At 36.5% G+C, this 17,865-nt stretch overlaps 1 protein-coding gene across 2 annotated transcripts in view; it reads right to left on the bottom strand.

The window, feature by feature from the left end:
- Positions 1–13,646, bottom strand: part of SLC24A2 (solute carrier family 24 member 2) — a 74,791-nt gene extending 61,145 nt beyond the window's left edge. For both annotated transcript variants that reach the window (XM_063295019.1, XM_063295020.1), the window contains exon 1: positions 12,587–13,646. In XM_063295019.1, the coding sequence (XP_063151089.1) occupies positions 12,587–13,519 (933 nt within the window). In that variant the 5' untranslated portion in view covers positions 13,520–13,646. The remainder of the gene's footprint in view (positions 1–12,586) is intronic.
- Between the last annotated feature and the right edge of the window lie 4,219 nt (positions 13,647–17,865).

The raw sequence follows: 17,865 nt of genomic DNA, 5'->3' as shown, positions 1-17,865 counted from the left end.
ATGCTCTGGAAAGTTATTATGATTAATCTACAGAGAGCTCTAAATAATGTATCTAATGCTTCTGACCATAGATTTTTATATAAACATATTAAGCAACAACAACCGCAGGAATTTTCTGCTGTGGTTGTTGCTTAATTTGTACCTAATGTTGAGAAAATAAAATTAGAATTATAATCTACATTTTTCAATCTTCTCTTTGCTGAAGTCCATTCCTGCAATCATTAATCAAAATAAAACTGGCAGAACTGTTTTCCAGGCTTCCCTATTATCAAATCACACCATTCTGTGCCTGCTAATATGGCAGTTACTTACGCTATGACAAAACTGTAGCTCAGCAGCCTGATTCCAAATTTAATTAGGATTTAATCTATAATTACCTCAAAGATTTGTAGGTATCACTATTTGTCTTGGCAATGATACTGGTTCATAAGCTTGCACATTCCTATTTCCTGCCCTGTTTCCATTGTACATATTGTTTGGTTAAAGACTGTATTGTTTCTATATGGAATGTTCATCAATAAATCATGAAAAACAATTAGGCTGCAAATATCAGTTGCACTGTTTAGCATTTTTATTATTTGAGTCATAGTAACAGGTTAATTGCTAGTCTCTGAATTAATTTTTTCATTCATTAAAAGATTCTTCTCTTAGTTATTTTTATTTGAAAGTCCTACAAAATTACTGAGATTTTAACTACTAAATTCATAAATAATAACTCTAACTATACAGTATTTGCTGCTAGAAAGATACCAGAGAAGTGTGAAAACCAACTTAAAGCAACATGAATGAAGAATGGAGAATGAAAACAGCTGGGTTTAAAGCAGTTATTAAATTCTCAAATAAATGCAAATTCAAACTGGTATCTAGCTTTAGCTTGCAATATACTACTTTCTGGTGGTGCTTGGAGACATATCCAGTGTAATCAAGGCTCAAATATTTAAATTTAAACTCTAGTTCTTTACATAGCTTCAGAAAACTAGTTGCATTCACTTCTGTTGCATAAAAAGGCAATTTTCATAAACTTTGCTTGTGTTTGTTGCCAAGTCTGTTGCTTTTCACTTTATGATCAGATATAGAGACAATTTAAGATATCAGATGATTAAGACATCAATATACCTTTATCGAATAAATTTATACTTATTGATAAAATTGAATCTTCAGCTGCTGTAAATATAAGAAACAGACAAAAATTAAATAATTCACATTTTTTCTATAAACAAGATTATTCACTCTCTAACAACAGATTTCTTTAGTAATCAACCCAATTAGAAGCTCTTCACTCTTTAGTCAGATGACAAATCTGGTAAAAGACAGGTTCTTCCTATAATTAATATGTCTGATTCTAAAACAAGATTTAAAAGTAGGAAAGACAAACATATTAAGCAGGAAAGGTAAAATTATGAATGTTTTGGCATATATGAAGCCAAAAAAAAAGCAGAAAAAGGCTTCAACTATTATTATCATGTTATATAAAATGAATTTAATAAGATTATAGGGATTATAGGAAAAAAAAGAAAAAAGTGAGAAGTTTATCAAGAGACAACACAAAGACCATAAGCTGAAGTGCTATTTAAGCCTCTGAATGTTCAATTTCTTTCCACAGAAATTCAAGATTGAAGTACGAACTAGGATCTATGTAGAGATTCCAAGACAAGTGTTGACATATTTGTTGAAAACCTTTGCCAAGATTTGCTATCAGTTTTGTACCACTTTGTTCCACCAACTCTGGGTTTCCTACTGCCTCAAAAAATTGGTAACTGACATCCTCTTGTAGAGAATTATAAAACCCACAAAAAACCTACAAGGTCCTTCTGAGCCAAAGTGATGACAAAACATTGTATTGGTTTTATACTATTTCATTTCATCAAGCTTAACTAACATTGATCATATCTAACATGTTTCTTTGGTTTGGTTTCTTTTATCATCTGATAGTCTTTATACAATATTTATCTAAAAGGAAGGCAACTCTGAATTTAGGATGATCCCCCACAAAAGAAGAGCAGACAAGAAAGGAAGGAAGGAAGGAAGGAAGGAAGGAAGGAAGGAAGGAAGGAAGGAAGAACAAAAAAGCTGTGTAATGCCCCATTTCCCTGCTTTGTTAGCCCACAGTTAACAAGTCCAGCTGAAACCAATTCTAGAGATTCCTCTTCTCCAAAATAAATGTGATTCTCTCTCTCTCTCTTTCTCTCTCTCACACACACACACACCTGCCAGAGGCCACACTCCAACAAGGGCAGGGGCCAGAAAAAAGAAATAAATATTAACTCAATGACTAAATTATCTGGCTGTTAAATTAGCTATTTCAGTTATAGCATTAAATGACCATATACCAATCATTCTAACACATACAAACCACTCTCACAGAAACACACACAAAAATGATGGAGAAAGAGGTGGAGGAAGAAAAAGAAATCCATAAATATTGAAGATGGGGGAGCTGGAGAAAACTGGATAACAATGAAGAAAAGAAAAAAGTCCTATTTGGATTTTTAAAAAATAGTTAATTTAACCAAACAAACCTTTCCCTACCCAAAATATCTGGCCAGACCTAATGTATCTTCAAAGGCACCCATCATAGAGATGTCTGCCATTTGCACTTTCCCCTTCAACAGCACCTCTTCACAATGGAAATAAAACATCCACTCTCCTCTGTTAACTACTTCAAGAATAAAGCTCATCTTTCCACTGGCTGAATGTATCTTAAAAAAATAGTTATATGGAACATTAAGACTTTGACAAAATAAATAAATCAACATTAAAATAAAAAACTATTTTTCCTATGAACCTGAGATGGAGATTTCAAAATTTTTATGCCATATCTTAAAAATAAATTGTTGAAGATAATCCCTGATACCTAAGAATACTCTTATTTCATGCACAATAATTGGTGCCTTACAACTTGGCAAATCTCATTTCCATGGTGAAATCCATTTGTCAGTGTACAAAGTTTGCCTTTTTAATATATGTTAAGATCTATCTTTTTTATTTTGTTGAAATTGTTCCTTGTTTTATCCTGTGGTAATGATTGTAACAATAAAGAGTGACTGCAAGAACGCCTGGATAAAATCTCTTACATCCCTAAGCAGCTACTGTTGCAATTAGGTCTGAAGAAAATGCACAAAGATGATGGATCAGAAAAAGAGCTTCTGGTACCCCCGCTCTATGCTTCTGCTCTTCCGCAACTAATGCCTTACCGGGAAATGCCGTGTTATCCAAATACAAAAACTAAGTAGTATTAAGATGCTGAAAGTCAATATTCTATTGATTCACTTACATTCATTAATCTTTGAAACCAAAGCTTTTAAGCCATTGTTTTAGTGAATTCTATAAAGCTGCCTTTCTGTTTGTATGATTGGATTAAATGAAGGTAAAAATTTATTTCACATATATGTTAAATACTCAAAAACTTGCAATTTCTTATTTAGAAATGGCCTTCCAGCAACAGTCTAATTAAAGCCAGCCAGATTTGCTTTGTTTTCATGTTCCTTTTTCCTCCACAATTTGAAATGCAGCAAATTATTGCATTTTTTCTGGATAGCAATGATTTTATTTTAATATAAATAACCTATATTCAGTTATATTCTGGAATTGTATGCATTAATTTAGTACTTTCCTGCTATTTAACTATTATTTTCAAGAATTATAAGAAGATTTAGACATGACAAACACTGAGACTACACATCTCTCTGAGTTCACCTACAGAGATTATAATGGAAACTAAAGTGCATATAAAATAGCAAAGTTCAAGCCTTTCCATAAAGTTTATCACCTTTTAAGTTGGCACAGTATCAATAGTTCATTCATTCAAGTTATCTCCTAACAGTTGTATCAAATTTAAAATTAAATTTAATACAACTATTTACATAAATAAATTTAAATAGTTGTGATTTTAAAACTAAGGCTGTGAGTGGTTTTGCTTATGAGAGAAAATAATTGGCTTTAAAATATGAAGAAATAAGACACATTTTAATGGTCCATACACTCCCATTTCCATGATCTTAATTCCTTGGACATATCCCCAAGAACTATGAAATTGATCTGCTTGATCATTCTTTGACTCAGCCAAGCCATTAAATATCAGGAACAAATTGTCTCTAGTTTTTCCTAACCAATATTATTTTTAGTGAAATCCCTATGTTTTATATATCAGATTATATACTCAGGATCTTCTAACAATAAGGCATAACTATATGCTAAGTGATCCCAGAGGTATTTTTGATTAATATAAGAAATGCTTCATTGAACCATATCAAGCTTCACTTAGATTAGTATTTTTACAAGAATTGCTGAAGTCTGATGTTTTCAGTACAACTCTGCCACAAACTCTACCTGCTCTTGATTAAAAAAAACTGAGTTAAAAAGGCTAAATCAAATGTGCAGACTTTAGAAAGGTTCATAACTGAATTAGGAATATCAAAATATAAGCTATCAGCTTTAAACAAGTGAATGTGATATTATTCACAACACAATTTATTTTTATTACTATAGTTTCAATGCAATAAGCATTACAGCAAGATTAATTTCTGAGCATAATTTGTGATCAGTTTTATTACATCTGTTGCTGTAGTTTCAACATTTTCCAGAAATATATTTACATCTTAAACTACATAAAAACTGTTTGGATATTCCTTGTTTTGTTTCTTAATTGCATCTTGCCAGAGAAAATTCCCAATATTCGTAATACAAATGTATTCCTTTAGTAAAAAAAAAAAAAGTCTATTTGAGAATTTCTCCCTCCCCTCCACTTTTCTTTTCTAAAGGGTTGACCTTCTGTAGAGCTATTAATGCCACATAGTATGTCATTGAAGTCTATTCCCACACTTAACTTGTGAGGATATCTCAAAGTCACCACTATGTATAATTTAACAATTGAAAGCAGCACATTTTAGTTAAATGAATAGTATAAATGGGTTAAGAATAAATCAATAAAAATATTAACAAATAATTTGTGGAAAATGGTAAATTTCTAAATTTGCCACCATTTGAGATCCCTATAAAAGACCCAAAAATACAATTCCAGTTGCAGCTGTATCAATCTAAAGCTGAGTGATAATTTTAAACTGCTTTGGCATCGATGGAACACTGATCCTGGCACCATTCTAGGATCAAACAAAATCAGAACTGGTAATAATTTTCAGCTATTCTAATTGGGGTTTTAACGGTAGCTTGCAAGAGAGATCGACAAGTCTCACTCACGATTTATACCATATGTCAAAGCTTATAAAAGCACCAGAATGAGTTATGATTATTTACCTGAAAGGTCAGTTCCATTGAGCTCAATACTTAGGAGTAGGCATGCATAGGACTGTGGTATCAACTGATTAGTTTAACCTACAGTTCAATCCTTTGAGAAATAAGCCCCCCTTTACTCTTCAGGAAATATGTACAATATTATATTCCTATGGGAGGGGGCTGGTAACATTTTGCCTACTGAAGAATTCTAGAACAGTTGAGAGCTTGCATACTCTTATATCTAATTTGGTTGGTCCTAATAAAGTCATTCACCAACTGTACATTTTGGGTTTTCCCCCCAATGAGCAACTATGTCATTCAAATAACACTTAATTTCGTCAGATACCAAACTGAAACACTACTAATTTTATCCAATAATCTCTACCTGCTGATGGAAATGCATCTGCCAGCAAAATGGATTCCCCCATTCCAAATCTACTTGAGAGGATTATATGAAGGGGAGGAGGGGAGCAAGGGCAAGTCTTGTTATGCAAGTAAAAGTCTGCTCATATAAAAGTCGATGTCAACTCCACATATTATAAAAACAGTCAACATTTAAATTTAAAGGTTTTATTGTATCTAGCAAATTTAATGTTTCTGGAGAGAATGAGAGTTGCTAGCCAAAACAGAATTACATATCCTAACACAGTAAACTGTTTCTAAAAGCTTCATAAGTTAAATAATATTAACAATGTCTATTTTCTCTTTGTGAAAGAATTTTTGTTACATGGTCATTTATATTAAGACAATTTCTCAAATTATGTTCCTTCTGAGTATTCCTGGAGAGGCTTGCAAGTCACTCTGACCAAAAGGTCTGACTATTTCCAACATACAATAGATGTATGTCTTTATGCAGGCTTCCATGCAAGTCCGAAAGAAAATGCAGCTGCTTTAAAGACATGGCTCTCTCATAAGAAAGATGCTTTAAGTAAATGTTCTGTTTGTGCTCCTATGTGTTCAGAAGTATCCCTTCCAAACTATATTTGATGCATGAACATCTTTATTTATATGCTTCAACTAAGCTTCCTTCATCAATCGAAAATAATACCCTGTCAAATTTGCATTTCCTATAGGAAATTCTCGCAGGTAGTTGTCGATGTGCTTAGAACTCTGAATTGGAATTAATCAAAAAATACATGTCCATCCAGCAGAGGATATTATAACTATTGACATGTAAGTATATTTACATTTCCTTTGACTTTAAAAACTTTCCCAAAGCTATCGCTTTTGTGTATTTCCCAAAACTAAAAACATTACTGCAGGCAAGCAAAATAATTTTATACCATATTATTCTGGAATTCTTGCAGATGCATCTTTCTGAAAACAATGTAGGCAAACTAAATGATTCTTAAGGCCAACCTGGTCAGAAGATGACTATGTCTGCAAAAGAAGTATAGTTAGGAGATGCCAAACCCCCCAAAAAAGTGAAATAATAAGAAAATCTATCAGCATCACTTCTTTCTTTGGATCGTTTGGGCAAATTTTATCAAAATGTTTATTCTTGTGAACAAACCCTCAGAACTTGCCCAGGCTATCACAATTTTCTCAGATTTTGTGGGAACAGTCAATTTCAAAACAAAGTGTCTATGAAGAGAAATGTTTAAAATATTATTGGGAAAGACTTACATTAAAGGTTCTTTTATCCTAGAGAAAGAGCAGTGTAAGAAACACTAACACTAATTCCAAAGGAGATCATAATATTGTACTATTTCTTCAATGACTGTTGGCAAAAATATAAATTTTATGAAGAACAAAGAGAGACGAAGTGACATTGATAGACTTTTTCCCCATCTGTTTCCTCATGAAATTTTTTAAATTCAAGATCCCCTGTGAAACTTGATTTTCTCTATGTACTTTTACAGTTTGCTTATACTGAAAAAGAAGTGGTTTTGCATATAACTTGTGCCATGTATCCAGAACATATTAGCAATAAAGCCCTACATGGCATGGGTCCAGGTTACTTGAGGAACGGCCTCACCCCTACTATATCGACCCATCCCACCCCGCCAGGCAGAGAGGGCATGTTACGGACCCTGTCCATGAGGGATTGCTGATTGGCAGGGTCCAGGAGGAGGGCCTTCTCTGCTGTGGCACCTGCCCTTTAGAATGTGTTACCTCTGGAGGTAAGACAGGCCCCCAGTCTCCTGGCCTTCCGGAAGGGGGTTAAGACATGGTTATGCCACCTTGCTTGGGATGGGAGGGGGGATAGCCATTCATGGGGGTGGCTGGCACCATGATGGTGCCAGGGATAAGATCTTATTGCCATCTTGAATTTTATATATTGTATTTTTATATTTGTATCTGTATTTATATGTATTTATACTTCCAGTTTACTACTACTCTGGTCAATTTATCCAATATGCTAATTTCCCCTATTTACCAAAGCCTTGTAAACAAAAGGAAGGCAATTTTTCCACAGCTGTAATTGAGAAGAATAAAATTTATTGTAAGAACCTAGCTGTTCTGATTTAAAAACTGATTATTACAAAAATATTTAGAGCACAATAAGAAAACACACTTGATTAATTTAAGCTTTTATCCTCTACAAATTTATGTGGATTTTTAAAATTAAACTCTAAATCAGAGTTTCTCAACCAGGGTTCCATGGAACCCTAGGGTTCCACAAGAGGTCACTAGGGGTTCCCTGGGAGATCACGATTTATTTAAAAAAATTATTCTATATTCGGGCAACTTCACATTGAAGAGGTAAGTTTCATTCTTTATTTTTAGTTTAAGAACACTGTTAATGCATATATACAGGCCTACACATGAAATGAATATAATAATTTTGTAACTTCTGGCCTATATTTGAGCCTGAATATGCAGCGGTTCCCCGAGGCCTGAAAAATATTTCAAGGGTTCCTCCAGGGTCAAAAAGTTGAGAAAAGCTGCTCTAAAAGGTTTACTTCTAAGTAATACATAGGACTGAAGTGTTAAGATTTCATGCAGGCCTAGATTTCACTAAACAGTAAAATTAAAGTGAACCTATCCAGCATAGCACATAATGTTCTAATTCTACCTCAGCTATTGTTTTCAGACCTTTCCTAAGGGTATCTCTTGTACCAATAGTTTTGTACAGACTATCTTCAGCTTAATTTTTTTTTACTTAATTGGGACTGTGAACATTTTGTTGGGACTGTGGATTTGTCACTAGGATTACCCTTTAGCCTTTTGGTTCTTTAATTAGGTATCTTAGAACTCCCTTGACCTTCTCTCAGGTTACCACACAGTCTTAAAAGATAAATACCAGGGACAACAATTTTCTTTGGCTAACTCCTTTACAACACTAAAGGGCACTTTGGGTAACTGTAGACCAACTGTAGAGAAAATGAAGAACTTTAGCTAGTCATTTCTGCATACTGTAAATACTTAGAAGTACTGCCAGATAAATGTATTTTATTTTTATGATGGACATTTAAATTGCTGCTTCTTTTTAAAAATTAAATACTCTGTAGAAAGGAACAAAAATACTCAGCAATCAAAATCAATTCCTCTTGGCTCTTCATCACAATATTGCCTTACTGGTTGTCCTTGACTAGTGTAATGTCCTTGGAATACAGGATAAAATTTGCAGCCAATAACAGATGTTATTGCAAGGCACATTATCTGTCCAGCAAAGACTACTACTTCAGTAATTGCTTTAGAAGCCAGTGTCCATGGGCTGATTAGTCATGTAATGCTTGCTTGAGAAGACAGAGAAATCATGTTACAAGCTTTACAAATTCCACCTGTATTACAAATTAAGGCCAAATTTCCAGAACATTTTTCCAGAGCAAAAATACCTTAAGGCTGCAATTCTTTATAGACTTATCTGGAAATAATTCCACTAAACTTCACAGAGCTTATTTCTGAGTAGACTTAAACAGTGGAGCACTCTCAGCAGAAACAAACAACTTTGGTCCCTCCCTTTTTAACAACTGTAAGCTAGTTTCTTAACCAAGGTGGCTGACCAATTCCACACACTTCTGGTTATCTAAAGTTGTCTCAGTCTGGTTTCAGGCAAGGACAAGGGAAGAAGACAACTTGAGTTGTTCTGACAGATGATCTGCTGGAAGACTGTAACAGGGAAAGTGTCACTCTGCCAGGACTTCTGGATCTCTCAGCAGCTTTTCATACTGCTGATCACTAAACCCTTCTGGAGCACTTGAGAGTTGGGGATAAGAGACTATCATGGTGCTGCTCCTACCTTGATGGCAAATTCTAGTAGACCATATCAAGGGATTACGGTTTCCAGGGTACTGCAGGGTTCTGTTCTATCCCCCATGCTCTTCACTATCTATATGAAGCCTCTGGGTATGATTGTCAGAGGATATAAAGCTGGATACCATCTTTAGACAGATGATACTTTTTTCTATTTTCACAAGGTAGTCAGCTCCTCCATGGACCAGACTGCAGTCTGGATGAAGCATAACAAACTAAACCTGAATCGAGATAAATCTGTGGGTTTGGTTGTTGGTGATAATTCTAATACAAGGACTACTTTTCTTGCACTGGCAGGGGTTGCATTTCCACTGAAAGAAGTTTGCAACTTGAGGGTTTTTCTTGACCTCATACTGTCATGAATACTTGTTTGAGCACAGGGGTGAAGGATACTTTCTTTTAGCTGTATGAGTTACCAACTTCACCCCATCAGGGACAGAGCTGACCTGAATTTTGTGATTTGTGCACTCCTTGCCGCCTGAATAGATTACTGTAATGCAGTTTACATAGGGCTGAAGAAAACTGGGAAAATGCAACAGGTCCAGCATGCAGTAACTTCTGTCTGGTGTTTCTCACTGGGAACATGAGACCTTTCCTGGCTTAATTACATTGGCTTCCCGTTGCTTTCTGAGCCCAGTTCGAAGTGTTTAATATATAAAGCCCTCTATGGCATCAGTTCTGCCTACATGAAAGAATAATTTCCCCATTAATTTACTTTGGTATATTATGAGTGCCATCTAGAAAGAAGACCAGGGCCAGGAAAAGGTAGGACCAGGACCTTGTGAATAGATGCCCCATCCATTTGGAATCCCCTTCATTGGTTGATTTTAAGAGAAATCTAAAGACTTCCTTTTATAAATAAGCATCTGTGTCCTAATTTTGCACTTCTATAACTTGATGCTATGGTGGATATGAACATTGTGTATTTTTACTGGTATTCTGTGTATATTTTACTAGCATTCACTGTTTCTTTATAAATACTGTTTGAACTGATGTAACATATTGTTCCTTCAGAATGTTTATTGCTGTATAGTGAGCAATCACTACAACACTTGTATAAATTTAAAAATTAATTAAAGGCTTCCAGTGCAAAGCTCTTCCAAGACAAAATATTACTTGACCAATCACAATAAATTATATGGATAAACCATTACTTTATAGACCATTATAGGAAGTAAATGAAGTATCATGATACACGTTATGGTGAACTCAATCACTGTAAGCCTAAAAAAACCCCTTATAACTACTCAGCAGTACTAAAATGGATTGGAATCGTTCACGTAAATGACCTCCTCACACACACCAAATCTCCAGGTCAACAGCCAGTTTGACTAATAATGAATTCATTCATTCCCCACGTTATCATAAATTAGACTCACAGTTTAAGCGTAACGTACAGTGAAAACTGTATTTTGCATTATTCCAGTGCTCAAAACCATTATATCGATAAAGTTAAAAACTTCTCATAGTCCAAGGTTTATTTTTTGTGCTTGCTACAGGAAATGTAACCACACAAAAATCTTGAGTCCAAAATATTTTTATGATATATAAATCCTTATCAATCAAAATCTCTTTCCCCACATCATTTTAACATCTTTGCAACTATGTGTTTACTCGGAAGAATTTCAGTGCAATAGTATTCATCTAGCAAGATCTAAACTTTTTTTGAAACTCTCACTCAGTGGGATCAGGTTGTATGTTCTGGTACAGCAAACCCTCCTCATCCAGAATAACTCGCACTTCTTCATTCTGTGTTCATAATCATTTCCCTATATTAGAATTTCCCATCCTGCAGAAAATTCCAAGTTCAATTTCTTTACCAGGGTAGCAGGGTAAGAACTGGTTAAAAAAATGTTCATTCAAGCAAGCCCTCCTCCCAGTGGCATGTATTTTCTCTATCTTTGCTATCTTTAATCACAATAGTTAAACAGTAAACTAGGGTTGTAGATACTTAACTGCTCTTAACCATGATTAAAAAGTATCTATCCTGAATTACGTAAACATGAGGGAATGTCAAACTACATCTTCATTGATCCAGTGGGAGATCTGCCTTTTGTCACAAATACACTTGCAGCTGAACTAAGCCGTAGCAATAGAAATAACTTCCAATCTCTTTGAAATGAATGTGAGTTGTCATCTTAAGCCTAAAGGAATGCACACTTTCTGTGGAACACAAAAGCTCATACAGATGCAAAATAGTGAAATGGGCAGATCATCCTATTACAATAATCAATTGCATTTCCAAAATTATCTAACTTATAACTGAATGATGCCAATGTTAAGAAACTGAAGCGTGAGTCACACACATAAGTAACCAAGAGGTGGAATTCCTAGATCAGTAACTTTGCCAAAAACTTTTTGTTGTAAAATCTTCACATTTGCAGCAATCTCCTAACAAGCATCTCTAACATATAGGGGGAATACTAGGCCACACTTATGAAGCAGTAAACTTTTTCCTCCACACAACTTTTGTGAGTAGTACTATGGTTTGTGCCACAGAAGAGATCAAAAACAGTACTGCAAACTGTAAAGGCTGCTTATACATTTCCTGTGTAGTGATTCAGAACTGGCATAATCCGTAAGCCCAACAGCATAGCACATCCACAATGCATTACCTTTTGACTTGTAAGCAGGATAGTTAATTATACTGCCTTTTCTCCTACAATTTAAATCCTACTGTGCCTCATCACTTTCTAAGGTAAAGCAAATAGTGATTGCATTCAGGAATCCTGACTACTGTTCTATGGCATTCTACTGCCTTAATGGGCTTGTTTGATACTTTGCTTGCCTTCAGAAACTGTCCTATTATTGTTTGTTTTGACATGAGTGGTAGCTGAATGTTCCTTGTGCCTTTATATGTTATTTCTTAGTTACAGGTGCTTTATTTTTGCCATTCAGTTTACTATTTTTTTATAACAGCAGCATTAAAAAATTTAACTTGTGATTGTTCACGACATATAGCTTCACGCATGCAGACAAAATACTCAGACGACAGGTTATATGGTAAAAACATTAAAGTAAAATAGTTTGCTGCTGGCAAACAAAATCAAACCTAAATAAATCAGTGCAACGTATGTTATGTTTTTGGCATATAAATGTGGATATAACAACATTTCATTAATAGCTACCATTATTTTTCTTTGCAGTAACTAACCTTTCCATCAGGTTCTGGCGATACTTTATCCACTTTGTTCTTGCTAAATATACTTTTCACCCATTCTTCTATCTGCACATTGAATTTCATGAAAGTCACATAGACCACATATGCACTCAGTAGTATTAAACTTTCCCACCATCTAATGAAATTATCCAAAAAGAAGACGATTAGCAGTATCAAGTCTACGATGTAAAAGGATACATCCCGAAAAAGTGGCCACCAAGTAAGGTGCAAAATCTCTTTAGAAAACAAAGCACACATCCCAATCACAAACAGGATGTTGAATACTGCAGACCCAACTATTGTCCCAATGCCAACATTGCTGCGAGAAATAAAGATTCCTATTAAAGAAGTAAAGAGTTCTGGGGCTGAGCCACCAGCGGCCATAAACGTTGCCCCAGCAACATCATCAGAAATTTTCAGTTTTTCTGTGATGACTGTCAGTGAAGGAACAAAGAACTCATCGCAGACAATAGCTAAGGCTATGAACATGTAAACCATCCCAACGATATGAAGGATCACAGCACCCTTTCGTCTTTGCTCAAGAGAAAAAAGATCTGATGGATACTCCCCCTGAGAGCGGTGCTCTGTGTGGTTATCAAGTCCATCTTTAAATTTCAAAGAAATAGGTGAATCCAGAGTACTATTCTGATTCTGTTCCTGATAGTCCAGCAGAGTTCTTTGATGCACTGACTTAGATTTTTCACTGTCTGGACTGCTGATTGTCTCCCTGTTATAAGGTTCCAACTGGAAAAAGGCACTGACTGAAAGTGAGAGCGTGCTCATCGCCATAATACCCAGAAAAAGTCCTGTTACTCGTATCAGTCTCTGTTTTTTCTTTATATTTTGGTGTTTCTTGAAGCCAAGCAGTGGTTCCTGCAGACACCATTCTTCAAGAACACGAACAGCAATATTTTTGTACTGAACCATTTTGAAGTAAGTCTGTTTGTGGTCCAAGAATTTAGAGTCCAATAGGTTTTTCTTTCATACTTCCTTTACTGTTCAGTTGAATCGTACTATGGTGTTTTCTCTGAACCAAGGATTTATGAAGCTCATGCCTTTGCTGTGTTTGAAAAGATAAATATTTACATCAGTTTAGAAATGTTTGACATCAGATGTATCTAAAAACATTGTCCTGTACACATTTTAAAATTTTTTTAATGTGCTATACCATGCAATAAAATCACAGTAAAACAAATTTATCCAGTATTTTTTAATATCCTGCATGCTGGGAAACTTGGAATTATCTCAAAAGCTAATTTTTCATTGTAAATTTGTGCCTTGCATCCTTTGATTCTATTTATTTGATTCATATAAAAGAAACAGAACCTTTTTTTTCATGATCCAAGAGCAACAATTTCATAATACCTATCTTTCTACTTCTTATTACTTTTCTTGGCATACTTGTCAAATTTATTGAAGCTAATTTTATGTGCATTAATAAAACTGCACAAGTTCATTATTATATTAAAAACTTGAGAATGAAACTTAAATATTGTTAGGAAAACAAAACAGAACAATGTTCTGCCTCATCCCAATAATCACCTAATAATACTAGGCTATTACTGTTTTTAGCTAGATGGGTCTAACTGAGGTCTTACTAAACTGGCACCTGGATACTTTAGAAGTATCTAAGTTGTGAATCAGTCTTCAGATTAACATACCCAATTACAATATGAAGTTTGCTGTGCTGTCAAAAACAAAAGAGAAACAGTAAAAATCTTCCACGTTTCCTTTTATCTTTCTCTAGCTATCCACCACAGATCTGTTGGTAAATATAAAATCTATGTTTAATTCAATTGTTCTCTTTCCCAGAAAACACCCTTCCTGCAAACATATCTAGAGTTAAGGAGTTAATTACTTTTTTTTTTTGGTCTGTCCTCTTTCAACTCTTACTTCTGTGCACTTTTGCTAATGCACTGATTACAGTGCAGTGCACAAACAGGTTTCCTTGTACTATTGTTGCTTCGGAGAAACTATTCCCCAAAACGATGTCACTGAAAGCTTTCTAATTCAGATATGGGAATCCATCAAGAAGAACCATTTTATCTCTCACACTCTTGGAATTAAAAACCAGAATCAATAGCCACCCTGCAGATCTACTACTAAAAAAAGAAAAAGTAATTAAAATTAATTACGTAACTAAGCTTGGAACGCGGCATTCATTTATCTAGGAAGTAATTCCCTTCGCTCTCAATGGGGCTTACTTCTGAGTAGATACAGACTGCCGTACTGGAGCTCCCGAAGGGTTTAAAGCCCCAATGACCCCGAAACGTATGCCTCTTTTAAGAGGATCCGTAATTGTGGAGACTATTTTTGTGGCATGGGTTGAGGCGAGAACTTTGCGGGACGAAGTTCCTTATCCCACCCTTTGGAAAGTTCACGTACGAAAGGGCTGCGCCTTCGTCCCGAAATAAGGCGACGAGAGCAATCACCCGGTCCCGCCAAAGACGTGCCAAATTCAAGAAAGCAGGAGCCTCGACAGGAGCCGGATCAGCCGGAGGGAAGCGCGGGCTCCCCCTCTTTCGGCTGCCCTCAGACTTTCTCCAACCTCCGAGGAGAAGCTGCCACAAACGCTAACATCCGAGCTCTCCAAAGCCACCCTCCCTTGCCGAAAAAAATGCCTGTCAGACTCTCGCCCGACCCCTTCCCTCCCCTCCGCTCCCCGAAGCAACGGGCAAACGCGGGGAAGGTCAAGCGAACTGACAAGTCGCTGCTGGCCGACCGCCGCCACCGCCTCTTACCCGGCCACGTGAGAAGACGAGCTCCAGCTGAACTCGACCCGCGCTCCAGCGAAGACGAGCAAGAGCCTCTGCCGGCGGTTCTCGTCGCCGCCCGGCTTCCCGGGAGCCACGCCCGCTCGCGCCACGCCCCCGGGCGGCCCTGGAGGCAGTGGCTCGCGCCGGCGAGCTTCCCTTGCGCGCGCCCTGACACCCAAATGGACGGGCGCTGAGGAGCTCTCGAGGCCCAGGCGGGTAGGCTGCTCAGGGTATCTCCCTATCTCGCTTAGCCGCGAAGCTTCCTGCGCGACTTAGACCGCCGGTCGTGATATCTCAATAAAATCCCTCACAGGGTTGTTGTGAGGAAGGGATACTCTAAACTCTTTGGGATTTAAACACACACAGAGTAAACTAACCAGGATTATCAGGATTGTTGCGCGCTACAGTCCACCTCCAAAAATTCCTGCCCCCCCCCAACACACACTGGTTTGTTTCTAAACATTCTCCAGTGGAGAGCCATCTGGGAATTGGAAAAGCAACAATGGAAGAAACAAGGGAACACAAAAGGAGTAATAGCTGGATTCCCACACCTCCCTATGCCTCCTGTTTTAATCATCATTTGTTGAACAAGCAACACATGGCCTGGTTCCTGCCCAAAGCTAAACCGTAATCCATGGTTTGCAAAGGACAATTGCTGATGCAGAATACAATTCTCCAAAGCTTAAAGAGCACAAAAAATGCCAATGAAGGCTTTAGAATGAGGATTTAATTGTGTCACTGTTTTATTCCAGGTACTACTTTCAAAACTTGGGTGCATGTACAGTAAATAAATAATCAGACTTACTCCAATGCTGCTTGCTAAAATTTTGCAGGGACTCTACTCTTGACAACACAGTGAAGAGATGGGAACAGGGTGAGCTGATAGATGGCTTGCCTGCCATACAGTTTTAAAAGCAGTGGTGGTGAACAAATCAAGACTGCTTGTTCTTACATGTTTCTTCTTTGTCAGTTTCTTGAATGACAGACATTAAAAAATGTTAGCTTTTCCTAAGTATTGTAGTATGATAATATTACATACAATATAATATGATGGAAAAAGCTTCACTAGGTGTTTTTCTGCCATTCTTGCAACTGTGAAAGAGCACAAAGTCCTGCACTGGAATAAATAGCAATAAATAACCCTTAAATTGAGTCCAAAGCTGTTTTCAATGCTGGGACTCAATAATCAATAATAATTTAGTAATCAATAATCTCAGACTATACTCTGTAACCATCCCTCATACACACACACACACACACAAACATATACCACACACACACACTTAGGATTTCATGACATACATTGCTCCCTCTAAACTAATCAAATAACATTAAATCCTCATATAAATATATAGGAGAAAAAATTGTTTCATATGTTTTTAGTTTGCCACAACCATACCCAGATGTGTGCACCCAGAGTCCTCAGCAAAACTCATCCTAGCTGGGGAATCCTACAGGTTGAAGTCCACATGGAAGAAGCCACTTGAATTGGGTAAGTCTTGCTGAAAATCACAATTATTCACTGACTCTTTTCCCCAAAAAGCTCTCTCTGGTGTCAAGAAATACACTGCAGACTAGCACTTGGTAGAGCAGTCATAAAGGCCTTGGGAAAGATATTCAGGTGCTGTGATGTGTCTATACCCACAAAGATCAGAATGGTGCAAGCCATGGTATTCCCTGTGACACTCAATGGAAGCTGGACTTTGAAGAAGCAGGATAGGAAGATTGACGCTTTTGAACTTTGGTGTTGGAAAAGGCTCTTGAAAATATTGTGGACAGCCAAGAAAACAAACCAATAGATCATCAAGCAAATCAACCCAGAATTTTCAGTCAAGGCACAAATGACCAGCTTCAAATTATCCTGCATTATGTGAGGATCTAGTTCTCTGGAGAAGGCTGTAATGCTGGGAAAAGTGGAAGGAAAGAGAAGAAGAGGATGACCAGCAGCAAGGTGGCTGGACCCAGTTATAGTGGCAATGGGTGCACCATTAGAAGACCTGAAAGATCAGGTTAGGGATAGATCCTTGTGGAAAACATCTATCTATGCGGTCTCTAAGAGTCGACAATGAGTTGATAGCACATAATCAGCATTTATCATAATCTTTTTCTATATTTAGATTTAGATGAACTGGTTACCTAAATTATACTTTTGAGATTATAAGCATCTCTTTGAATGAGAGGTTGGAAAAAAGAGGACCAAATGAGAACATCTACATAGTAGCTAAAAGCAGTAAATGCTAAAGCTTGAAAGTGCTGATGAGAGAGATTACCATGACTACAAAAGTGGCATATTTAAATACAAATTGGGGTTAGGCTTTTAAATGCTAATTGCAGTTGAGAAATAAAAGAGGATTGAAATTGCAATCAATTTCCTATTACTTCATAACTCATGCCCTCTTTTAAGAACAGAGCTAGAGGAAACAGAATGCAAATTATATGACAGTGAATAGAAAGAGATACATGAATAATAATTTCTCAGGTCATAATGGAGAAAGCAAAGCATCCTTTACTAATCCA

This window comes from Candoia aspera, chromosome 2, assembly GCF_035149785.1.
Source record: "Candoia aspera isolate rCanAsp1 chromosome 2, rCanAsp1.hap2, whole genome shotgun sequence".
Classification (NCBI taxonomy): Eukaryota; Metazoa; Chordata; class Lepidosauria; order Squamata; family Boidae; genus Candoia; species Candoia aspera.
This window is presented reverse-complemented; position numbering and strand designations above follow the sequence as displayed.